The 25,113-nt window shown below is 41.6% G+C and overlaps 2 protein-coding genes across 4 annotated transcripts; both read right to left on the bottom strand.

Moving 5' to 3' along the window:
• Positions 1 to 926: 926 nt before the first annotated feature.
• On the bottom strand, positions 927 to 14,916 carry RNPC3 (RNA binding region (RNP1, RRM) containing 3). 3 transcript variants are annotated; one of them, XM_038144353.1, is made up of 15 exons: positions 14,603 to 14,916; positions 13,594 to 13,641; positions 12,370 to 12,488; positions 11,637 to 11,717; positions 10,829 to 10,940; positions 10,288 to 10,356; positions 9,551 to 9,696; positions 8,499 to 8,624; positions 7,621 to 7,757; positions 6,701 to 6,862; positions 6,438 to 6,532; positions 6,300 to 6,358; positions 5,641 to 5,773; positions 4,751 to 4,823; positions 927 to 2,090 (listed from the first exon to the last, which is right to left on the bottom strand). In XM_038144353.1, exons 1-14 carry the CDS (start codon positions 14,891 to 14,893, stop codon positions 4,764 to 4,766), a joined length of 1,638 nt encoding a protein of 545 aa, XP_038000281.1. In that variant the 5' UTR covers positions 14,894 to 14,916; the 3' UTR covers positions 927 to 2,090; positions 4,751 to 4,763. The 3 variants fall into 3 exon arrangements, with proteins under 3 accessions (XP_038000281.1, XP_038000280.1, XP_038000282.1); XM_038144354.1 differs by having other exon boundaries at positions 1,021 to 1,155; XM_038144352.1 differs by having other exon boundaries at positions 927 to 4,823.
• A 4,014-nt stretch (positions 14,917 to 18,930) lies between these two features.
• LOC119703890 (pancreatic alpha-amylase) lies at positions 18,931 to 24,612 on the bottom strand. The gene is made up of 10 exons (XM_038144356.1): positions 24,416 to 24,612; positions 23,659 to 23,805; positions 23,267 to 23,464; positions 20,989 to 21,219; positions 20,478 to 20,611; positions 20,270 to 20,392; positions 20,060 to 20,159; positions 19,724 to 19,845; positions 19,489 to 19,614; positions 18,931 to 19,238 (listed from the first exon to the last, which is right to left on the bottom strand). The coding sequence occupies exons 1-10, from the start codon at positions 24,584 to 24,586 to the stop codon at positions 19,049 to 19,051; spliced, it is 1,542 nt and encodes a 513-aa protein (XP_038000284.1). The 5' UTR covers positions 24,587 to 24,612; the 3' UTR covers positions 18,931 to 19,048.
• Positions 24,613 to 25,113: the final 501 nt, after the last annotated feature.

The following is a 25,113-nucleotide window of genomic DNA, read 5'->3' as shown; positions in this document are numbered from 1 at the left end:
GGCTCCGGGCAGGGCGCCCCGCAGAGCCCGCGGAGCGCGGCCCGGGCCCGCTGCGGCCGCACCGCCCCTTCCGCCGCGCCGCGCCACGCCCAGGGACAGCGCGGGCAGGGCACAGCCCTCCGAATACTCGCTGTCCGCACTTTCTTATAAGGTATTTTTGTCCTTGAGCACAGCACCACCTTGCAGTTATCCTACTTCGGCCCTGTGAAAATTCACTTGTGCGCCTTTCGTCCTGTAGCTCATCATGGGTGTTAGGACATACTACTGTAGAACCATAGAAGCACTTCAGTTGAAAAAGCTCTCCAGGATTGAACAAACAATTACACAGTCCCCATGGGAATGCAGCAAGTAAAATAAGAATAATTCAGGAAAAGCACTTCAAAGGAATCTGCTAAGCCAGCTCCTATTGGAAAAAAAAATAGCAAAGATAGACTTACTTGGGTCCAGCCACCAATATTAGTGATTTAGACTGTTGGCAGCTGGAATAATGACAAAATAAATCTTTTACACCAGCCAGCTCACACACCATCAACTGTGATTTAGTCATTTATGGAATAACTTTTCCTTTAAGTCCACTGGACTAGATTATCTTGTCAATTAAATGTCAATGCAGTATTTCCCACACAGTTTTACACAGTTCCACTAACCAGCCACTGACCACTGTTATCATCACCCTCAACAGGGCAAGGACCGCATCCATACCAGTTTTAACTGCTACCCAGGTTTCAGTCTCACCAGTGACAGTTTTCAAATTGCAGATGAGCAATGCAAGTTAATTACTGAGGAAGAACAGTGCCCAGTTTCACAGTACAAATTCAGGCCCAGGCACTCGTCCTTCTGCTTGGTCTCCAAGACAAGACCACCTGTCCTGCCTAAAACCCCAAGAATGAAAGTCAAAACAAAGAAACAAAGAGAAGGCAGCAAAATGAAGAGAAGGGAAATAATTTATTAGATTTCACAAGCAATTTAACATACATTTATGATGTAGTAAGTCTTGTGATATTTAAAGATATGTGGAATCCTTAAGATGGGAAAATTTATTGTCTGCCTTAAATACTTTAGAAATGCAACTACGCACAGTTCAAGAGTCCTGATGATCACACTGCTTCTTCCCCAGCTCGACAATACTTGAAAGAGAAGGAACACAAAAGGGACCTGGAACATCACAAAGGCATGTTAAAAGTAAGAACTACCAAAAAATAGCAGTGTTATACTGACTTTTGACAACTAAATTGAAAGATGCTTAGTGTTTTAAAAAGTGTTTAATGTCTGTGAAAAATATATCTTAATAAATGCAGACTGTATTAATTTTGTATTACTGAATGTTAAACAGTAATGTAGTATGAAACCCACAGGAAACATGTAGGTCACTAGCAACAACACTACCTCAGTGCAGAGAGCAATGTAAAAAATTCCAAACAACCAACCAAAAGGTAGCAGTGATTAATAGTTGATTATTAGTCCAGCTCCAAATACTTAATTGCAAGTATTATTAACTTTATTGTTAATTTTCTTCTTTATTCAAAAAAAGACAAAGTAAGGAATGTATTAACTAAATCAACTCCAAATTGTTTCTCATGTACCAGGACAACAGTAATCATCAAATTATCTAAAATACTGGTCAACCCCTTAAAATTAAAACTGCTCTGCAATGTATTTTAGCCAACATATTATTATATTAATATGTTTTTAAAGTAAAACAAGGTGATTTGATCAGTGTGAGCTCAGCACAGCTTCACACAGATCAGCTGGTATGAGCTAGAACTGTTTCCCTAAGGAACAGGACCACAAATTACTAGGGTATCTGAGGAAGAAGGTGAAGGCCACTTTTTAAGACTAAGAACCTTCATTGTGCCTATTCACACAACACAGACAACTCATTGGTTTCTTTCCCCCCCAAAAAAATTTGCTTTTTAAAATTACTAGATTAGCTCAAGCTTAAAACATGTTGACTCCTCCCCACACCTACTCTATTATGAAAACTTAAGATGCAGTTGAGTGCTACAGGAAACATTGCACAAAAAAGGATACAACAAGAAAGGATACACTCTGCATGACAGTATTATTGCAGTATTTACGCAGGAATGTTTCTAAAGAAGAACAGCAGAATGTGGTTTAATTTTACTTGATTCTCAGTATTGCACACACATAACTTTATGCTACCTACCAAAAAAAAGCAAATATGCCTCTTTGATAAAAAACAATTCTAACCCTTTATGAGATTTAATGAGGGCTGATGAATCCATCAACACTAAACTTCATATTCAAAAGAAAATACATTTTTTGATAACTTGAACTATTAGGACACCAGCAGATTCTTCCATCTCCTTCAAGTCTTTGCCATTTTACAGATTCACTTTATTTCCATCAGGTCCAAAACCCAATCATGTTTCCCTTTAATGCCAGCTTTCAAACCACTTCCTTCTTATGAAGAAGCTGGAGACTTCTCAACATCAGTTTCTTCCACATAACTCTACTCCCAAACATTTGTATTTTAGCTACAAGAAAAAGTCACTTTAGGTGAACTTTTTGCCAATCCATCAATAAAAAGACATTTCAGCCAGCAAGGAGTTCTGCCGTATTTTATAAACTGTATGTATTGTTTTGTCAAAAAAAAAAAAAATAAAGCCTTTGTAGAAAAAAAACAAACTAAAAAACCCAAAACAAAACAAAAAAAGCTGACAAAACCCACCCAACAACAGATAAACAACCCTAGACTCAAGGAGACTCAAGTTTTTATCATGGAATTTTACTTCATAAATCAGCATCCATCAGAATATTCCAGCAGGAACAGAAAAACAGTCATGCAGAAATAGGGGTCAGCTGAACCATTACTTGAGAAATGCAACAAACAGTTTTAATTAAACCTCATGGATCCTTAGAAACCTGTGTAACTCCATGGCACATTGTTATGATTACAACATATAAACAGTCAAGGTAAGTGAGAAGTTCTGCCCATGGACAGAACACCAGGGACACTTGTAAGATGGCAACTCATGGAAGACTTTCAGGTGCACAATTAAATCCTGCCTCAGTATGGTTTGCTCACTCTAGACAAAGCTTCTGAGTTGATCATCAAAATAATAACAAATAAGCACTTTGTTATTTTCTTTATGCAATTCAAGTATTTAGCATGTTTAATGAATTCTGAATTAATGTATAAAATGAGTTGAAAAATAAAGGAAATTCCTAAAAGAATAAAAGTGCTTAGACTTCATCTATCAGGTTCTCCAACAGCTAAAATGCTTCAATTTTTTTAATATAAGAAACTTAAGTAATCATATTAGACACTAGATAATACAGATAGGTTTTTTCTAACAAGAAAGGAGTGACAAACAAGACTGAAGTAGTCTCATAAATACTTGATCCTAATAGAACACTTTAGCCAAGGCTCTTTTCAATGACCAGTACAGAAGGCCTATAAAAAAGGGATCTTTAATTTGACAAAATACAGATTTTGCAAACTACAAACAATAACACAAAATAGGAAGTAAGACCAAAGAGAGAGAAACAAGCCTAAATTTGATTTTAAAAATCCTTAGACAATGGATGGAATGAAGAACCTACAATTAGAGTAGCTGTTAAAAATAGAAATACTACCAGCACAATAACCACACCGTGTGCTTTACAGCCAATTTGTAAAAATCAAAAACAAATGTTCGCATCCTTTATTTCAAATTCAGGTTTGCTTCAGAGTAACAAGGATCCAGTTCCAGATTAAAAACACACCATGAGTTAAGGAATGTTTCATAAGCACTGGGGCTAAGACTTCAGTTAATTTTGTTTTAAGTGAAGGCATAACCAGAATGATCTCAACTGTAACCAGAAATTAAGGTCAGTGCCCTTTAAATTGGAGCTAACTCATGTATCAGAGGGTGCAGATTGAGAAATAAATGCTTTTTATTCTTGCACCAGTTACTTCACATGGCCATCTTCAAGTTCACTACGCAAATGTTTGCAGGCCCTGAAACCACTCAGGTAAATTAGAGCTGATTTTGCTTGACTTACATAAATGAAATACTTAGAGTAGGGAGCGGTGAAGTAAAGCCACATGATAAGAAATAAAAGTTAAATAGCAACTTTCTGCTAGAAGGTGCTTTCTCATTATATTTAAATAATGCCAAAAATCAGGACCTACACATTCCACAACAAAGGAAGCCTTGATCAATGCAACATTAAGCAGCACTTTCCTTTCCAAAAGAATATCCTTCACTAATTCAGACAAGTTTAAAGGTTATTGCAACAGCACTAAGAACTCATTTTCTGAAGTTAGCAAAGATTCTTTACAGCCAGCAGAAGTTTATCGCTGTAACCAGTTCTTCAGGATCACTTTACAACGGCAGGGATGCAAAGGAAGGAGTTAGGAGGCAACATTTTTCAATAGCAAAACCCTGGGGGATTACTAAAAGATAAGTGATCCAATTCCACAAAATTATTCTCCTTATCTTTGCAGATTAAGGATTAGAGAAACTGACAAGTGCTCTACGATATCAGGATTAGGAAAATATCGGTCTCTGAGTTTTTTAACACAGGAAAAAGGGAAGTTTTAAACTTACACCAACTATATACCTTGCACTCTGTTTTTCTGATATAAACACACATTTAAGAAAATAAATTTGTATGGAACATTTCCTCTCCATCATCAATATTCCTAAAAAAGCTGTTAAAGAGAGAGTAAATAAAACCAAACAAACACTAACAAAAACTCCCAGCCCAATCCTTTGTTTTTACTTTCAGGCAGAGTCCATACCTTGTGCAGGGTTTTACTTTTTTCTTTTCCCTTCATTGGCATCCTGTTTTGGTCTAGCTGAACGAGCAAATTGCTGAGATTCTGTTAAGGACTACAAGTGTCTGGTAAGTAGAAGTCAATTAAGAAAGACAAAAAGGATTACTCCTGCAAATTAGTCTAGAAAGTGACCTTTATCTGTGAATCAATTCCACTACAGTATAAAGTATTGTAACAGCGTCTATTAGTCAAAGATTAGGACCTCACTGAAACACAGTGCAGGAGTTATTAGAGCCCATAAGGAGGACTAACTGGGAATGGGTTAGATGCAAACAAGATAACCCAGCATGTTAATTCTTAACTTTGATGTGTCAGTATTCGAGAGGAAAAACAGTAAAACCAGCAGATGTTGGGGTTAATGTGACTATAAAGAAACTAAAATAAACTATGAAATGTTTTAAGTGAAAAATAAGAAAGGACTTTCACACAAAAAAAAACAACCAGTGCTATGCAATCAAAAGGAGACAGTTCCAGCTGAAAAACCCATCTAGAACCACTTACTCTTACAGGAACATTTCTTATGACAGTGATTCTGTAAACACACACCTAACCAAGTCATAAACCTTGAATTTAATTTAAATACAGTGGTCATGCAAGCTAAATTATCTTCTGTATTGTCTTTGCAGGATCAAAGATGTAAGACCAGCGAATTCTGTTCTTAAATCACTTTTACTTTCCTATTGCAGAAGAGTTGCCTCTGTGGTTTTTTCAGCTACCACAAACAGTGCACTGTGTTATGCTGACTGGTTTTCTTAAGGCATTTTTTATTTTGCAGAACACTGTGACAACAAAACTTGGCAGAGATTGGCAGAGATGACAAAGAATGTAATGTAAATTCTTGAAGAAAAGGATACAACCACCATGGGTTTTTCAAATAAGACATAGCCATTTGCTTCTTTTAGTGCTTTAGCAGCTGCTTTCTCATTGGGAAGTCCAATGAAAGCCTGTCCCTTCATCCGGCCTTCTTTCATCAAACGGATATCAAACCTAGGGGCACAGTGGAGAACTGGAAGTTACTCATGTTTAACAAAACTTGCAGATTTCACAGTACAAATGCACAATTCTAATGCTTCAGGTGGGAGAAATTGCAAAAACAGAAGCAAAGCCTACAAGGAGGTGTGACGTCCTTGGAGACCATTTTGCTTGGGGAAACCATTTACTAAAAGGTAACATTAAACTGCAGGATGGCAAATTGATGAGAAGTACTACTAAATAGGACATATACAAAATGATCAGATACACACAATCACCTACACAGTTCATTGTGTGTCACACAGCCAAGAAAAGCAAATGTGGGAATGAAAATATAAAGGCAGAATAATAGGGCCTTCAACCACTCATCATAAATCAATTCAATTTCTTAATCTTCATAAATGAAGATTTTTTAGGTCTAACACATTTTTGTTTATGCAGAAACACAGAAATTGTGAATATGGCTATTTTTAAAATCCCAGAAGTGTCACAGATGTCAATATAAAAGGCTTAATTCTAACCAAGTATGAAATGAACTCACATATTGCGTTCCACCTCTGACTGGAAGTCAACATATCTTCCAAAAATGAACTTAAGATCCTGAAATTAAAGTGTAGGTGTAAGATGAATGCTAAGAAAAAGCCCTTTTGATAGATTTTTAATTTGCTTGTTTACTTACCTTTTCTTGAACTTGTTTAGCTAAATTCTTCACATATATCCTGCAATTTGGATCACCTGGCTCATAGTTTTTGAAAACAGAATATTTTTCCATTTCTTGAAGACAAAAAAAATAAACCATGCTTCAGTTCATTTACTTTGCACACTTGCTCAGTATAAAATAATTCACTATATGCTCAATTAAGAAAATAAACACTTATTTAAGCTATTTGTTGCAACAAATAAAAAAAGCTGTAACTAGATAATCTATTTTCACAGTTATACCTTCTCTACAAAGTCTGTTTTTTTCTAGATCCTTTCTAGAAATAAATTCTGATGGTATTTCATCATCCTCCTCTTCAGTTTCCATTTTATCATTTGAGCTAGGAGCTGGGAAAATCCTTCCAAAGCCTGTATTATTGATTTCTTCCGTGGTTGCATAAAGGTCTGAAATTTCAACAAATTATGTAAGTGGTTTGTACCTTTATTCACACCAAGATCAAGAGCCAGCAAGAAAACCACACTCCTTCCAGCAACATTAAAATAGAGCAGACTTTGTAAGGCAATTTGAATACACCCTTAAAAATGAGTCTTAATCCCTGGTTTGACAAAAGCACCTGCACTTTACAGTCCCATAAAACCCCATGTAGTACAAATACAGGCCATGGCACACATGTGAGTTAACATAAAACTTGCCTTGCTGTTCAATCCTATATCCATTTCACTATTTTCACCTAAAGAAACTGGGTATTACTGTAAAGTACCAAGAACCACAGATTTACCATAACCCTCTAAAAAGCCATCACACCATATTGTTATCAGTGCCCAGCATTTTTATGGCAGATAATCAGTGCACCAGAGAAAAGGGCTGGCAATCACTTGGATGCTGCTCTCTAAGAGCTGGAAAAGGAAAATCTGAAACTAGCCTGATATATTCATTTACACTATAAAATACAGAACATTTAAAAGACAGTGCAATTCACCATAAACCATGGAGCACATAGGAGACTGGCCTTTAAAATCCTCTGGATCCTTTCCAGAGCTTGTAACATGGGAAAAACAGCAAATACAAATATGATGCAACTTGGTGTTGAAAGCTCCAATACAGTAAGGGAAAATAATTTCCTGGTGTAAATTTCAGCACCCATAATATACTGAAGCCACAAGACTGGAACGTTAAAAACATCTGAAGTACAAACTCTTACCATTTTTTTCTCCTTTTTCTGGGTTTATCTGAAGAACAGCTGGGATCTCAGTACTAATATGAAACTCTATTTTTTTATGACCTACGTGCTGCGGCTGCTCAAAGACATCTGAAGGTGTCAGTGTAGGGTGCGAGTTACTGTTTAAAACAACAACACGTTAATTAAAGGCTCAGACACTGATGAATGCATGGTCAAACACAAGATTTCTCTCAGTTAGATTTTATGCTGTTGTTTACCACAAACACACGTTCTCCATTTCACACATTTCACCCAACAGAGTTTCAGGTGATTACAACACTGCAGATACAGAAGGTATGTCTGGCAGTGGGAGCAAAACCAACCATCATGTACCACAGTACAATACACACAGGCATTTATTAAAACCTTCATCAGTAACTTCAGCATGAAAAAAACCTAGCCTTGCTGCTGCTCTCACCTAGTATATAAAATATACGACATTTTTTAAAAATGTAGCAAATCACTTGGAGGAAGCAGGCAGCCATTAGTAAAAATGCATTCACAATCATTCATCACAACATAAAAATACTGCACTGCTGTCTACTGTGGCATAGAACTGCAGTTCTAAGACCCAAACTCATTTTAAAGCAAGCCAGTTTCTATTCTTTCAGTGTCATACTTTCAATTTTTTGTTTTAAGAAGCAGCCCAAACAATAAATCCAAATTGCTTCGGTCACAGCTGTGATGTGAAGCTAGTTATCTTTTTAGGAAAAAGAATTTCTATTAGTTTGACAGGAAGAGAAACAGAGCTTGAATCAGGCACACTTTCAGGTTGTTGAGCAGACTTTAGTTCAAACTAGAAGAAAATTATGGATTTTTAGGGCATTAAAACCAATAGGATAAGTGCAAAAATCACAAACCTGTGGGAAGTACACACAGGAACATTCAACATGTCTTTAATTCTTTGTTTTTTTCTAACACCACGCTTCTTTGTGTTTATTGGTCTTTTAGGCTGAAGGGTTGCTAATTCCATCAACTTGGTCATCCTATTTTAAACAAAAAATAAAAATAAAACCAAACAAAAATAAAACAAAGAGGTTATCAGTTTATTTGAAAATAATAATTTTAAAAACCCTTCCCCTTTCCTTAAAGCCCTTGACATAGTTTAACAATTATATTCTGAAAAATTCTAACTACCTTAAAACTGAGGCTGTAACACACAGCAAATCATACACAGAGCACTCAGGGACTGACTAAAATCCTAACATGTCACTGATGCCCTTCCTTCACCAAGCATGCTCCTTACTGGGACACTGAAACTGTGAGAGAAGCTGTGATGGTCCAAGCTGAACCTGATTCTATAATACTCAACAATTACCTTTTTCCAAATACAACATAGGGACTTTCTGATTTACTTCTCAGTTTAGACAGCAAAGGAAAAAGCTGCTTTTTAATTTAGAGTTAGCTTAAAGATTAAAAAAAATACAGCTCTGATGTAATTCAGTCCCAAAACTGCAAGAGAATCCTCAGCACAAATATTATCACCCCTAGCAATACCTGCTGATGTACAAAGAATGTTCTGGAAGTTGGTGTGCACATATGATTCAGGCTGAGAAGTCAATTTAGAAAGATGTGGAACAATGAAGACTTCAGAAAATAATCTAATTTCTGCTTCCTTACATCTGCAGTCTTCGAGCTGAGTTTTTGCTTAGTTGGGTTTTTTTTTGGACACGGGAACAAATGAAACACCAATACTCCACTTTCTTTTTCTTACTGCATTTAAACCTGCACTGTCCTTCTGCACTCTGGAGTTTCTCTAAGCATCTGGAAAGATTTCTACACACTCTCTACAAGATGATATACACATCTATATACTGCAAACATTACCACTTGCTGAACTAGAAGCTGGAAAAGTAAAACCACCCCTTTCAGCAAGCTCAAAACATTGCAAAAGGAGAGGTAAAATGCATACCTCTCCTTTTCCTCATCATTATCACTTTCATATTCTGATTCATCCCCACTAGACAGTCCTTCTTCCTCTTCAGGCAAAGGAGGCTCTTCAGGAGGCAGAGGTGGGATTGGTGGAGGTGGCACAGGAACTGGTAAGTACTCCTCATACTAATTATGGGGAAAAAGTTGAAAAAATTAAACTTTTTGAAGGACAAAACCTAAACGTGTCTTGTTTTCTTAACAACAACAGTCAAAGCAATTAATGCTAATTTAACAAGTATTTCCTCCAAGTATGCTTATAGGGATCTAGATACCATTTTGGTGAACTACAATACTAATGAAAAACTTTCCACAAGCAAATCTGCTTTCTGAAGCATAACAGTGAATGGTTTAATTCTTTGAGGATGAGATGAGAAAAAAAAATACAGCAACCATGGCCTTGGATTTTCACTTTGCACTCAGCTTCAAGGACTTTCATGAGAAGAATACAGTCCAAGCATATGGGTGAAGGCTTGGGCTCTAAAGCCATCTCAGTTTCAACAGTGAAGCAACAGTTTGAAACATTCCAGTGCTGCTACCATAGATGGGTATTTCTTTGTTCTAAGTAAAGTCCAAAGAATTGCTTTAGAAGACCAACATGTTCCCAGTGAAATGCAGCAGGATTTGCAATCCTCTAGAAATTTAGATCTCCTTCTATGCTGCTAACATTTTAAATTGTGAACTAATCCTACAGTACTGAAAACATATTTAAAATCTTACCATGGGAGGACGAGCAGTAACTGGTCCAAAAGGTGGAGGAAGATTCATTTTATTCATCAGATGGAGTACCTGAAATGAGTCAAAATAAGTAGGTTTTCTTTGAATCAGTAAGTGGTAACAGTTCCTTGCTAGGTAAAACAGCCAATCACTCCTGGCAGGTGCAAATCAGCACAGTTTTAATGTTAATGAACTATGTAAAACTTGCACTGGAGATCCAACGCTAATAGTCAATATAAGCAACACCCTAACAAGGCTAATAAAAAACATACAGCATCTTCCCAGAATGAAATTCCAGGTACTCAAGTCACATCTAATTAGGAAGAGCATATCCAGTTAAGTCTCCAGTGTCAATTAAGTAATCTACCTCAGGTTAATAAAATCTCATTACCTCAGCACAGTGAAAAACTAAGATTGGTTAACAGTATCACAGAAAATCCAATTTAGTATTTATGATGACAAAAATAATTACTACTGTGGATAATTAAAAGAGGAAACATTAATTGTCTTTAATTTTATACTTTTTTCCCTGTTTTTTACTTACCTGGACATAAAATTTGGGCACACTTGCCAAGGCATTTGCTATATTTGCTAGAATTGCACTTGAAGGTGGTGGATACAAATATTTGAGGCAAGAATTGATGGGAAAGGTGAGGCTGAGGAAAAAAAAGATTGAAAACAAGACATCTTAACATTACTGCCACTTAATAACCCATAACAATTAATGATTTATAGAGGCTTAACTATTGATTACATCTGAAGTAACACTGAAATTATTTCCCCTAGAACAGTTTTGGGCCACTTAGAATGTCTTTAACATCATGGAGTAGTCCCCAGCGCATGACAGATATACTGGAATAGGGCATACTGAAAGTATCGAGCCATGCAGGAGCCTAAAGCAAACAGAAACAATCAACATGTCCAAAACCAAAAGCACAGCATAACAGCCCATACAAATATCAGAAACTCAGCATTAGCTTCAAAAATTCACTACTTCCTGTATGCTAAAATGAAAATGGGGAGGGGGGGAAGGAAGAAAGATCAGGAAAAAGAAGTCAGTGACATTCTGCTGTTAACACTGGGAGAACCTCAGCCCTCCAACCCCCAAGAAAGCAATGCGTAGTGCTAGAAGGCTGTCCTGCAATCCACAGGCTCAAAGCACCAGTCACTATGCAGATGTGAGGATTCTAAACTTGAGGAACTGAAACTCCATCTTTATGACAACTCCTGCATGCCTGAGGAACAGTAGCGTAGGAGTTATTGTTTTGAGCATCTTGTTCAACAGTGCATAACGCATTTCAAAATAATCTGTAACAGAATAAAATAATAAGATAAATAAACCCAACACTAACCCATGGCTGGGTGCAATTCCAGTCTCTATTTTAACACAGTTTGGTTCTATCTTCTCTTCTTCTTTCACTGGTTCTTCTAAACTGAAAATTAATTTTGGAAGAAAATTAATTTAGTCTTAATTAAAACAGGTAAAAAATTAGGTATGCCTAATGTAATATATAAAATATCTGTAATCTATTAATAAATATAAAAAATAACTTAGCACAGATATTTTTAACATCTTTTACTACTCGCATTACTACAGCTGTTACCAATTCTTCATAATTAATACATGAGGATAATTACAGTAGTGACAGTCTTTTAAAATAAATACTTATGCAGATTTAAGTAAGGCTCCCTATATTCAAACACTCCTGACTTAAATCAACTCAAAAGAAAAGAATTGAAATTATTTATCATGCATTCTCTTCAGAGACCATAAATTCAAAGGTATTAAATTATTGATTTGTTCATATTCAGAAAGTGGAATAAATAACTAAAAACTCTACTACAGTATTTTTAATTAAGCATTATCACATAGCTTTTATCACTTATTTGCACATTCCACAGGTGCAAATGACACAGTTCAGTTGGGAGGAATGCAGTCACTGTCCTGCAAATCTGAACCTGTTTGTTATGACTTCCAGGTGGTTACAATTTATCCTTTGAGTGACAAGTACTACCTAAGTGTCATGACTCTAGAATCCCCTTTCTTTGACCACAAACATAACAAGGAAATTACTCTGCACATACCTTTTGCACTTGTCTGAGACAGAAGGCTGGCTAAGTACCTGTGCACTCTCTTGCTCCTTTGCAAATTCAACAACTAACGTGTGACCCAAAAGTTTCAGCTGATGCAGTCTGGATAAAGCCTTCAAGTAATTACAGAGGAGAAGAGAAAGGGAAGAGGACAAGCATGAGAATTGTTTTAAAGCATAACTGTTTTTCCTTTGAGTACACTGGCCATAGGATGCAGTCCCAACTGCTTGAAGCTAAGCCTGTGCTGCTGTGGACATGACAGTTCTGCACTGTTTGTGCCTCCCAGCTCTGCTTTTAGCAGCATGTCCTGCTGGCAGGAAGGAAAGGGACCAGGCTGCACAGCCAGAACCACTGCACAGGCTGCTCACCTGAACACAGCAGCAGCCTTAACAATCAGACTTTTCACACAGCCTACTAAATTGCTGGAATTTCAAGTAACCTTTTGCTCCTGAAGTACAAACATGCTAAACTCTGTCAGTAACAGCTAGGAATTTTAAAAACCAAGACTTTAACAGTGGCGCTAGGAAGATCCAGCATTCTGCAAGTCCAGAGCCCAGCAGGCTGCTAACAACTGGCACAAGCACCTAATTCACCACTGCTCACCTCACACAGCCTTTAACTTTTTTAGTCCTTTAAAGTGTGGCCTAAAAAAACATATAAGCAATGCACAAAAAACTCCAAACCCAAGGTACAAGGGGGAAGTTCTGACACAGGCTTTTGAAGCAGATTAGTATTTAAAAAGCATTATTAGTATAACCTTTTTGGCATACATATCTCCTATTAATACAGCAGTTTTCTTATCAAAGTTGGGCATTCAAGGCAGACTTGGATTGTGAGAATCACTAGGGCTGACTTTTATGGCAAACACACAATTACACAGGAGACAAGGAAATTCTGTTTGGTTTATAGTTTGTATATAAATGCACACACATCCTAAACAGTGTCCTGATCAGTCTCAGCTTCTCTAACTTTGCCAGGCTGGATCAGATAACTTCCACAAACCCCTTTTAATCCACCTTTCTTGGGACTCTAGGAAACACAGAAGTGTTCAAGGATTTTATCAAGTCCTGCAAGCAACTCCTGAAACAGAACTCTCATACTACACTGTGCTGCTTTGTTCTTTTCCTAGCAATACCTACCAGATGATGTGTAAAAAACATTAGAGCACTGGCAATTCAGTGCTTTGCTAAAATATTTACTAACAAACTCAATACAAACCTTTGCAGCTGCATTTTCACTGGGAAAGGTGGCAAAAGCAGTATGTTTCTGGAAAACAAACAAAAAGTTATAATGCATTTGAATCAAAAACACTAAGAGATTGCACATAAAACATTGAGCTACAAGCACTTGTTTGTTCAAGTTTACATATTTGAAAGCTTCCAGATCCAATCCCCATTCAGGGCAAATATGAAACCATTTTTCTTATGATTTTTGAAAAAATACCTCCTGCAGTCAAAATTAAGACATGAGCTGAGAAGTTTGACAAATAAAGGACAAGTAAGTTTTTTTTAGCAAGCAAAAACCATTGTAAACGGCAAAAAAAGTACACACATATAAAGAGGTTTAATCCTCTTCCAAACCAGTAAATTAATTTGAGCCCCCACAAAACATTTTCATCAAAGGAACTCTTACAAACAGTAACGCTCTTCCTGCTATGAAAGTTGTAACTATTATGCTCTGAACGTTTCAGTGGTTTCTAACTTTCCTCCCTAATTTTCCAAATTAAATCAAATCCTCACAGAATACACCTTTCCAAGTTAAATTTATTTCAACAAACTCTAATACCCCATCTTGCCACTACATGATTCCGTACTCAAAATCATTGTAGCAAAGTCAGTATCTCTGACATCCTATGAAGCATGACCCTGATAAAATATGCAGACATCATCTATATAAGGCTCTTTATGAAGAGTACTTATCACAAAACAAATACATCCATGTTTTCGTAATCTGGAGGAAGAAGAAAGCAAACCAGAGATTTCAAGAGACCTGTGAAACCGCATCCCTGCCCGCGCCAAGAGGCCCTGCGGCACGGCTCCAGCCCGGCCTGGCCGGCAGCAGCAGGAGGCCAAGGCCGCGGGCAGGGGGCTTGCGGCGGGACGGCAACCCGGAGCCGCCCGCTGTCCCGACCGCCCCGCCCCGCGGGGCTCCCCGGGAGCGGGACCCCCGCGCCTGCCAGGCTCCAGGCTCGGCGCTGCCCGCGGCCCGCCCCGGCCCCGGCGCTCACCAGCCGCCCGTGGTCGGACAGGACGCGCACAGACACGGCCCCGAAGTGCTGCAGCAGATCCTCCTTCTCCGCCGCCGTCAGCTCGGCGGGCAGGTGCCGCACCAGCAGCGTCCGCCCGCGCCGCCGCGAGACGCCGGGGTGCGGCGGGACGCCGGGGTGCGGCGGGACGGGGCCGGGGCCCAGCCCCGGGCCGCCCGCGGGTCCCGGGCCGCCCGCCCGCAGCTCCTCAGCGCCCGGCGCCGCCATCGCCGCGCGGGGCCCGGCTCGGCCTGCGGAACCGGCGGCGCACATCGCGCGCTCGGCTCTCGCGAGACTGGCGCCCGCGGCGGAGGAGGCGGGAAGCGCGCGCTAAGGCGGGGCGGCCCCTTCGCGCAGAGCCCGCCTGGGGGTGTCCGCCTGGCGTGCTGCTCTGCGCACCCTTTAACGCTTGTCCTCCCACCAAAGCCTAAGGAGTGTTGCTCTCAAAATGCCCTCTCCTCAGCCTCTAGTTTCAGAGACTTGTTCCTGTCTCCCTCCCGTGAGCAGGGAGGTACTGAGGCGTGGCTGGCCTAGCTCTGAACCTGCTTCCTCGGGGCAGCGGCTGTGCCTGGCCACGGGAAATGCCGCCATAATTACAGTTTGTGAGGGTATAATGGGCGTGAGCGCTGAGGGTGGACAGATTGCTGCCACCTATCACCGCAGCCATACAGGCAGCCCCCAAGCCTGCATTGTTCTGGAGGATACAGGCTGTGATCCTAAAAGAGTGAAATCCACGATCTTTACCGATGAAATCTGAGGTCTCACCGTACTGAATTAGCTGTTGGCTGGCTAGCAAAAGCTGTGCCTGCCTGTGTCACTGTCGCCACAGGCTGTGTGCCCCACAGAGGCACAGTGCCAGGCCTGGAGCACTTGCGGTGGCTCTGAGCAGCTGGAGCACACTGGGACACCCAGGCTCTGGCACTGTGCTGGGATGTTCCCACACCTCTCCATAGAAAAAGCAAGGCCTTCAGTCCATAAAGTCCTCAAGGTCCCTTCAGTTTTCCTGAGCAGTCATTGCACACAGGGCACCTGCAGGGTCTTGGCCGTGCATGTTTGGTGCCTGAGCGCTGACAGTTTGGGCAAAGACCTGGCCATTGTGGATGGGCACAGCAGTCTCGTTAGGTTGATCAGATGACAATCCAGATTCATCCAAACAAGTTTAAGAAGGAGTTGAGTAAAAAAAGGAGCTTCTAAAGGGATCAATGAGAAAAGTGGAAATGTAGGAGCAACTTCTTACGGGATCTGTTACTGCATTTTTGTTGCTGCCATAAGTATAAGCTAGGAAATATCTGTGAAGTGGGAAGCAGGTGGAATAATTGACACAGTGTGCAAATAGAGCAGTGTATTTTCTCTCTTGATAACACCAGCAGTACTGGGTTTTTTCCTCAGGCTCTTGAAACCTTAAAAGTAGCACTAGCCAGCCTAGCCAGTTCTGTGTGTGGCTTGTGGTTTGTATAAAGTCCAGAAGATTTTCTGGGGTATGCTGGCCAACATGCAATTGTAGCAGATGGGAAGGTAACAATTGTAAATGCAAGCCTGTGGTGGCTGTGCTGCTGCATCCTGTTTAAATTGGCCTGACTTGTAATTCACTCCTGGGTAATGACTTCAGAGAACTTTTTATGCAGCAGATCTGTGAAACTTTGTAGGCAAAGCAAACCTTCCTGTTTCCCTTGTAGTGTTCTAGTACATTCCAATTATTAATCTTCACATCATTTAACAGATGGTAAAATAATGAAATAACTTCAAATATGTTTTCTCCTCAGAACTAAGGAACACTGTTCCCAGTTCTGCTTAGAGAATGCTGAGGAAACTATGTACTCTTTAGTTACACTGAACAATTGACAAGAACTGTTTCACTTGAAATAACTAATATGTCTGCAGCCCACCTGTTCCTCCTGGCACAAAATCCCCCTCAGAAAAAAACAAAAACAACAAACTCTTTAAAAGTCTCTTTACCCTGTAAGACCAGGCTGTTGAAGCTGAACACCTCTAGAGCAGAGGTTTAACATAGCAATATGCAAGTCAAGCTGATAAAAAATGTGTATGTGTTTTTCCTAAGACACAGAAAGTAAAAAAAAAAAATTACTTTCACTATCATGTCTACAGCAAAATTTGTAGATTTTTGAGCAACAGAGTTCCTCAAAACCAATGCATCATGTTTTTGTGTTGAAATGCATGGCTTAGAAGTTATTTGCTTATAGAGAGATTGAATGCCAGTGGTTTAGCAGTACCAGTGTGAGTCAGAACTACAGACTTATTCAGGTGGGAAAGGAGGGAGATCCTTTTGCAGCAACCTCGAGTCCAGTTAAAGTCAAGTCCAGTTCCTACTCAAGCAAGGTCAATACTGAAATCCAACCACATCACTGAGGACTTTCTCCAGCCTAGTGTCAAAAGGCCCTAAGGGTGAAGATTCCACAGCCTGCGTAGACAAGCTTTTCCACGCCTTAATTAGCCTTCTAGTGTTTTGGGGTTTTTTCTCCTTTTTTTATCCATTTGAATGTGACTATATTTTTGTAAATGTGTGTAACTTCATGAAGACAAAAATTCAAATTCCAGTTAAAATGTATGGAGTTGGTAAGAACGACAGTCTGATCTGTAACTATACACGCAGTGACTTGCAGAGCTGTAGATTATGCAGCCAGGGCTGTTTGAGTGGTTCTCCAAGTGGAGTGTGCTTTTACTTTTCCTGAATAGAATCAAAATGTGGGTTCCAAATTCTGTGTAGCGCTCCAGTTTCTTCTTCCTCCAGGCTCCTCTTGTATGTTTGCATGCACGTGAGTCTCCATACACATCATTGACGCCAGGGCCTCTGCTGTCATGCTAGGCCTGTATTTCTGCATTAGTGATAAATATTTCCTTCTCCACAGAATGACTACTTGTTACTACAGCTTAGATCAAATCTGGTTTTCAGTGCAGAGGTTAACGTAAATGAAATTTGGCATAGCCACCTCATAAGGAAAATAGATGCTACATCTAAACAAGTTAAGACAGAGCTCCAGACAAGCCTATGTGAGTTCAAGCAAAACAAATCTGACATCCCTCAGTCCTGAGGTTTGAAAGCCTATGGCTCTTTATTAATAATGGCAATACAGTATTTACTGGCCTGCAGACCAGCATCCTATATTACCAGGTCATTGCTGCAATAACAACTCTGTAGATCAAAAATATTGGTGTTATAGGCAGTGTTAGATGTTATTCAGACTCAGTTCCCAAAGGATATTTTTCTTGCGTAATTTCTTGTGAGCTACACAACCCTAGCAAGGTGGTTTTTTGTTAAGACTTTTGGAAGCCTCAGGCCAAAATGGTTTGATTACTGAGGTAAAAATGAAAACCACCAGAGCAGCTTTGAGGTACAAATGACAACACTAGTGGGTAAAATTTGATTTTCGTGATGCCAGTTGAGTAACTTCTTCATATTCATCTCAACAGTGTGGTGTAAGAAAGTGCTTTAGAAAGAGGGCAGCAGAAGGGCCCCGGTGAGGCTGGCAGGATCCTGGCTGTTCCTGCTAGAATGGCGTCCATGGTACCGAGGCTCCAGGCATGGGCGAGCTGCCCTTCATCCTATTGCACAGCCCCAGTGGTTTGTGTGGCGGGGTTTTGGTAGCCAGAGGGTTATAGGGCTGGCTTCTGTGAGAAGCTGCTGGAAGTATCCCGTTCCAGAAGAGCCAGTGCCAGCTGCCCCCAAGGTGGAGCTGGCGCTGTTTTGCCCAGGACAGGCATTCTTCATCCGTGTCTCGGTGCAGGAGCCTTTGGCCACACTTCCTGTGCCATGCCTCAGCCAGTGGCACAAGGTGGAAGCAGTGCCTGGATACACGCTGTGTTCTCAGGCACCTTCAGCACCCGCACAGGGAGCGTTCACTTGCCTCAAACCACTGGGGCAAACCATGCAAGAGCTGAGGTTTGTCCAGGCACAAGCTGACTGTGAAGCAGCTAACCTGCTGCTTTCACTGATGCCACAGGCTGGAATGACTGATTGGCACAGCCCAGCTTCCCTCAGTGACCCAGCCCCCAGGCTTGATTTGTCATAAGGAAGGGATAAACTCTGTATGTAGCCACTGCTCATAGCTGACAGCCCACAAGGTGGCTGCTCTGGGATACAAGTGAGTGTGCATGAACCAGCCCTGGAAACACTGCACTTTAGCTTAGCCATTTTAGCTGGCTTGGATTCTTTTCTTCTTTTTTTTTTCTCTCCAGTGTTTTTGCTACATGGGGACTGGAGTGCTGCATTGCCTTAAAACCTGCCACTGCATGGCCACTAGTTATGAGGGGATAAAGTTACATCTACTTCATTAAGGGAAAAAACATTACTCTTCAATTTGAATGCCATTTATTTTTCAATAGAAAGTCACTCATGCTTAAAAAGCAAGGAATAACATATGGGGGAAACAGTAATACACAGACCAAGCAGAGGAGGCTATTTCTCCCAAATTACAGCTTGGCATCCACATGAATTGCAATAAATGGATCTTCAGCATCCGTATTAATCTGGAAATTAGCCATTCCATCACCAGAAACATACACCTGCTTTCCAGTACATTTGTTGTTCTCCTTTTGTCCAGAAATAACATCACAGTAGGTACCAGCAGGCAGTCCAGTTTGCACATAGACGTTCATATTCCTGTGAGAAAATAAACACAATTTATGCATTGTTTTTAAAACAGGTATTTCAAATGGTGTGTAAGATTTCTGAACAAGATCTTACTCCCCTATTTGAAGGGCATTACAGAGCATGAGCTTTCTGATCCTACCCCTCCTACACTCCCATTTAAGCTCTCTGGAGCCAGCATGCACTCAAATAACTCATGTTGGATTGCTGATGGGGGATGCTAGTGTTCTCTCTGGGGACACTGTGTCTGCCATTGACTTACCAGTCATCATTATTGAAGATGATGAAGCCTTTATTACCACGGCCAAAAGCCACTTGATTGCTGCCATTGTCCCACCAGTTGGAGAAAGGCTCACCATCCACCACGTTACGGAAGATAACCATGTTCCTGAAAACACAAGCCATGTCTGCCACCGCACCTGCAACTCCTCTAAAGCCACATGCAGCAGGAAGCAAAAGCAACTGCTTTGACCTCTTTTTTCTCCCCAGTGCCCTACCTGATCTGACGCCAGCGATGTTCACAAACCCAGTCGTTGCCACAGGTCGTGTCTGCATTGATTGTAACGGGCTTTGTGGAGCCATCTGCGTTACTTGGGGGCCCAACCCAGTCATTGATGTCCTGTCAGGAAAAAGACAGGTTTATGTCTTCTGACTGAAAATGCAGAGAGCCCCTCTGGTGAACAGAGCTAGAGGGAGCACCAAAGTTTCACTAGCTACATCCAGCCTGGGACAGGGAAGTCATTCAACAACCTGAAATGCACTGGATATACTTCCCTGGCCCTGCTCTCACCCTTAAAATCCCCATGGATGGATCTTCAACATAACCAGCTCACCTTTCCATTCTCAAAATATCTTGGCCAGCGAAAACTTGACATCACACGTGTTTGCCCATATGGATGGGCGAGCATGAAACCAACTGCCATTTTATAGAGCCTGTTTGGTGGACAAACAAGGAATGAGACATGGAAGGAGGAACCTGCCAGGAACACACAGACAAACAAGCAAAAGCAAGAAGCATCACCCAGACAAGAGCAATCCCTTACCTGGCATCCCAGAAGGTTAGAATAGAAGCTCCACCAGCCCCGTGTCCTCTCTGGTTGTCGTGATTATCCACAAACACCAGGGCTCTGTCAGAAGGCACAAAGCCCCAGCCTTCTCCCCAGTTCCTAAACAAAAATGCAGACTTGAAGCTACCCTGTCAATTGGTGTATCCAGTGAATCCTGGATAAGTTGCAGCACCTTCATCCTTACTTTAAGTAGGCCATCTTTTCTCCGTTCCATTTGCGGATCACTGTCCCCAGTTTGGCACCATATTTGAATTCTGTCACTCGGCCATTTCCAAAGTAGTCGCTGCCTTTGATGGGCTCTCCACCCAAGTCAATTACCTGGTACAGGAAAGAAAACCTGCATCCCTTCTTGTCTCACAAATACCAACTATGCAATGTACAGAACCTAACACGAGCACTTGCTTTACATTGAAAAGAAAGCAATTATGTATTTGTGGTGTGTACAGCAACCCAAAGCCAGTATAAGACATGAGGGACACATGTAAAAACATGACTGATAAAAGGGAAGGTAAAGTTGATTGACAATCTGTTGTGGAGGCATTTTTAAGAATCAAAACTACCTATGTCTGCAGGGCTGCTAAGTAAATTGTGAGTTCCTTCTCGGGTAAGCTGGATGAAGAGGTATTGTTGCTCCTCTGAACAAGGAGGCAAATAAATACAAAAGACAAATATAAAGGAGAAAATGTGGAGATTACCTCCTGGTAAATGAAAGGTTTAGTTCCTGCAGAAAACCATTGAGTGTTAAGATCATGCAGCTTGTCCAGAAATGCTCTCATGTCCCCAGGCCACATGTGCTTGGCAGCATCAATTCGGAATCCTGCTACCCCAATGTCAATGAGATGGTTCAAGTACTCCGCAACCTTTGAGCGCACATAGTCCTTCTCCAGGGCCAGATCTAGAAGGCTGCTCAAACGGCAGTCCCGGACCTGTGCAATAGAAAAGAAAACGATAAAGATATCTGTGTATTACACCAAAGGAAGGGTGGAGGTGGCGATGTGGTAAACGAGGTTGTATTCAATTGCGAAGAAAGGATGGAATGATATCCAGAGTAAAGGCTTTTGTCTTCACAAGTCACTGTTGCACATGATAAAGCCCTATTGTCCTGGGCACCTGCCTTCCAATGGGAAGTGGTGAATAAATTCTTGCTTCACTTTGCTTATCTGTGTGGCTTTCTCTTTACCCATTAAACTGTCTTTATCTCTATCCATGAGTTTTCTCAGTTTTACTCTTCCAGTTCTCTGCCCCATCCCACTGAAAGTAGAAAGCTGAGTGGTGTTTAGCTGCCAGCTGAGTTAAACCACAAGTCCTCTTTGGTGCCCAACGTGGGACTCAAAGGGTTCAAATTAAAAAACAGCTATGATTAATGTGCTAGATGGAATTTGCAGCTGTTATTGCTGTTTGGCTAATAATTGACAGGCTCCTGTGCTTGCCATGGGGTTCACTGGCCTCACTGTGCATTGGAATCTGGGGCTCACGAGCGGCTGCTTTGTGCTTTGGCTGCAGCTGCAGCCTGTGCTGCTGATCTCCTCACCATGGGACATTCCATCCCCGGCGCTGGCGATGGCCTGGGCTGGCGCCTGGCCAGGGCAGCGCTGCTGCTCCTGTGCTGCTGCACTGGACACACTGGAGCTCCAGAGCGGACTCCAGCCACAGGGACTGTGACCTGTGCATGAGGCCATGGTGGGACAGGTACGTCTGAGAGTGCCTGTGGCCATGGGAAAGTCCACAGCACAGCAGGTACATCTGGAAGTGCCTGTGGCCGTGGCCGTGTCAGTGCCACAGCACAGCAGGTACATCTGGAAGTGCCTGTGACCATGGCTGTGTCAGTGTCACAGCAGAGCAGGTACATCTGGAAGTGCCTGTGACCATGGCTGTGTCAGTGCCACAGCAGGGGTGCCCCAAAGGCGTCGGGGCCCAAGGGCAGCTCAGTGCTGCAGCAGGTACAGCTTGAAGCACCAGCAGCTGTTCATGGGGCCCTGCTGGAGCACCTCAAAGGATGTGGCCATGGACAACGCAGAGCAGAGCAGGAACAGCCTGCAGGGACTGCAGCCAGGAGCAAGGCCAGGTTGGGGAGGTTTGCTTTCTGAGGGGACAGTGGCTGTGGGTGAGGCTGTGCTGGGGCAGATCTGGTTCTGGGGGCACTGAGGCCCATGGGCAGGGCTGTGCTGGAACAGCAGCCCCTCAGAGTCCCTGTGACTGTGGATAAATCCGTGCAGCAGCCACATCCCCTTGAAAAGCCTGTGGCTCACAGAAATGGCTGCACTTGGGGCAGGTACAGCCCTGAGGGACTGCAGTGTCTGGGTAAGTCCCAGCCAGAGCAGGGGTGAGGGGAGGAGTTCATTGCAACATTAAACATGATGGTCTAGTCCAAAGGCACTGGGAGTGGATATTGTAATGGAGATACCTTTAACTTTTTGTAATCCAGGATTTGTGATATGTATTATAGGGATTACCACAGCAGAAGCCGCCTGAACCCATGAAGGACAAGCCCTACATGAAGCAGAGCAAGTGCAGAAACATTATAATGTATTGTTGCAAAGTGGCTGAAGGGGGAGCTTGAGAAAGAACTGCTACATATTCTAACTATTCTAACTGCTACATATTCTAACTACAAAAACCAGTAAGTTGTGTAACTACAGCACCACCTTGCACTGCTGTCAATTTTCCAAGGGGGCTCCTTATCGTGCTCAGCTGAGTTTATAAGCTATAAAAATGAGCTCACAGGCTGAGCTGGGCTCACTTCAGGAGCAAACATCTGCAGATAGGTTCTTGATTCCTCAGTATTTAGAATATTTTGGGCCACACGTACCTATGGTCACTACCTCATTCACCTGTCAAGTGACTAAGCACAGGTTTTGTGAGGCACTACACCATTTGATTTTACTGTAGAGTTAGCAGAACATGTCAAAAAAAAAATTTGAAAATTTTTTCCAGGGGAAGTTACCTGATAGATATCACCATAATTTCAGTTACCTGATAGATATCACCATAATTTTCAATTTCTCCACTTCCAGTGTGACATTTGCCATCATTGAAATCCCAGCCAGAGTATGGGACAGCTGGAAAATCTCTGTTTCCAGCATTAAAATGGCTTCCACAGGTAGAATGTGTGCCTGAGCCACCTGCAGCCCCACACATATGGTTGACGACAGCATCCACATAGATACGAACCTGGAAAAGCAATATGTGCATTTCAGTATGTTCTGTAGCAAACGTGAAGTGATAGCCAGGGCTTTACCTCATCACTGTCAACTTGATTATTTTCCCTTTCAGTTTCTTCTCAGTTTACACCTCCTTTGAGCAGCACCTTCTCTCAGCTGATACAGCATTTCTTGCTGTATCAGACAGATTTTCAAGGCACTTACTCCAACATCGTTGCATCTCTTCACCATGTCTCTGAATTCCTCTTCATTTCCTGATCGAGAGCAGATCTTGTAGCTAATGGGCTGGTATCTTTCCCACCAGGGTCTGTTCGGGTTAGTAATGATAATATTTTCGTTTGGAGGTGAAACCTGCAGATGAAATTATGTACTTTGATAAGAAATCAAATGGTTTTACTTCAACATTTTACAGGCAAAATCTGCGCTCAGGACCTCTGCCCTCAGAGGAAGGTTGGTACCCAACCCAGTCTCTGTCCCACAGCAGAAGTTCAGGTCTGTGAGATGTCTGTTTTGTACACTGGCAAGAAAGGCAGTTTGGTTTGTTCCTGTGAGTTGCCTGGGGCCAGCATGGGCCTGCTTTCCAGGACATGTGCATGGAAGGACTGAAGCCACAGGAATTATTTTTGGCTGTAGCAGTGACAGCCTTAGGAAACCAAACCTCACTGCTTCCATACTTCCTTTAGAACAAGGTGAAGAGCTTTACCTTCTACTTAGCTTTCAGGGGAAAGCCTTTCAGCATGCCCCTTTGTAACTGATCTGCTAGACATACACCATCATTCATCCCTACAGGGTCCCACAGAGTTAGGATTGCTTCTAAAAGCACTTACTACTTCCTACCCTCCCTCCTCAGCAGCACAGTTACTTAGAGATGACTGTCTCCAACACAGACATTATTCATCAAATTATTACTTATTAACAACTTTTTAATCAAATATTACAATGCCACTTTCCTATCACTCACCTGAACTCCTCCAAATCCATTAGGAGCTAAGTAGCGTTCACACTCCTGAGCAATATCCTGCCAGCGCCATTCAAAGAGATGCACAATCGAGGTTCTCTTAGGGAGAGTGTTGGGGTTGTACTGGCCCCAGCAAAGCCCTGCAGCTGCGAGGAGGAGGAGAAGGACCTGCATGGTGCCTTCAGTGTAGGGCTGTGGTCTCTTCACTGGCTATTTATGTGCCGGCAAAATGACAAAGTTCCTGTAGCAGGTTTCAAAATTCACATGGAAAAATTCAATGATATCAGTTATTATTTAGGTAGGTAGCTCAATATCATTATTTGGTTTGGTTTTTTCCTCCTGAAAAACCCAACAGCTGAAGATAAAGTACCTTTTCACAATGATTATATGCCATCATAAACCGAGTGGTTCGTGAGCAGTGCACCCAAATCCAGAATTGCACTCTTTCCAATCACATAAACAAAGATACTTTATCAAAAGTATTCCAAAATGTGGGAAATCAGAAAGCTGAAGAAGCTGAACTGGGCGGTGCCACCATCCTCTTGGCCCTGGGAGAGATAAACTCAAGGCAAGGACAAAAGTGAAGACATCCTGCCTGGTCACTCTGACTGCTCTGGCAAAAGAATGTAACAAGGACATTGCTGGTGACAGAATTATAACTGAGAAGATTGTGTTACTAAGGGAACAGGGGCAAAGCAGTC

Source organism: Motacilla alba, chromosome 8 (genome assembly GCF_015832195.1).
Source record: "Motacilla alba alba isolate MOTALB_02 chromosome 8, Motacilla_alba_V1.0_pri, whole genome shotgun sequence".
NCBI classification, from domain to species: domain Eukaryota; kingdom Metazoa; phylum Chordata; class Aves; order Passeriformes; family Motacillidae; genus Motacilla; species Motacilla alba.
This window is presented reverse-complemented; position numbering and strand designations above follow the sequence as displayed.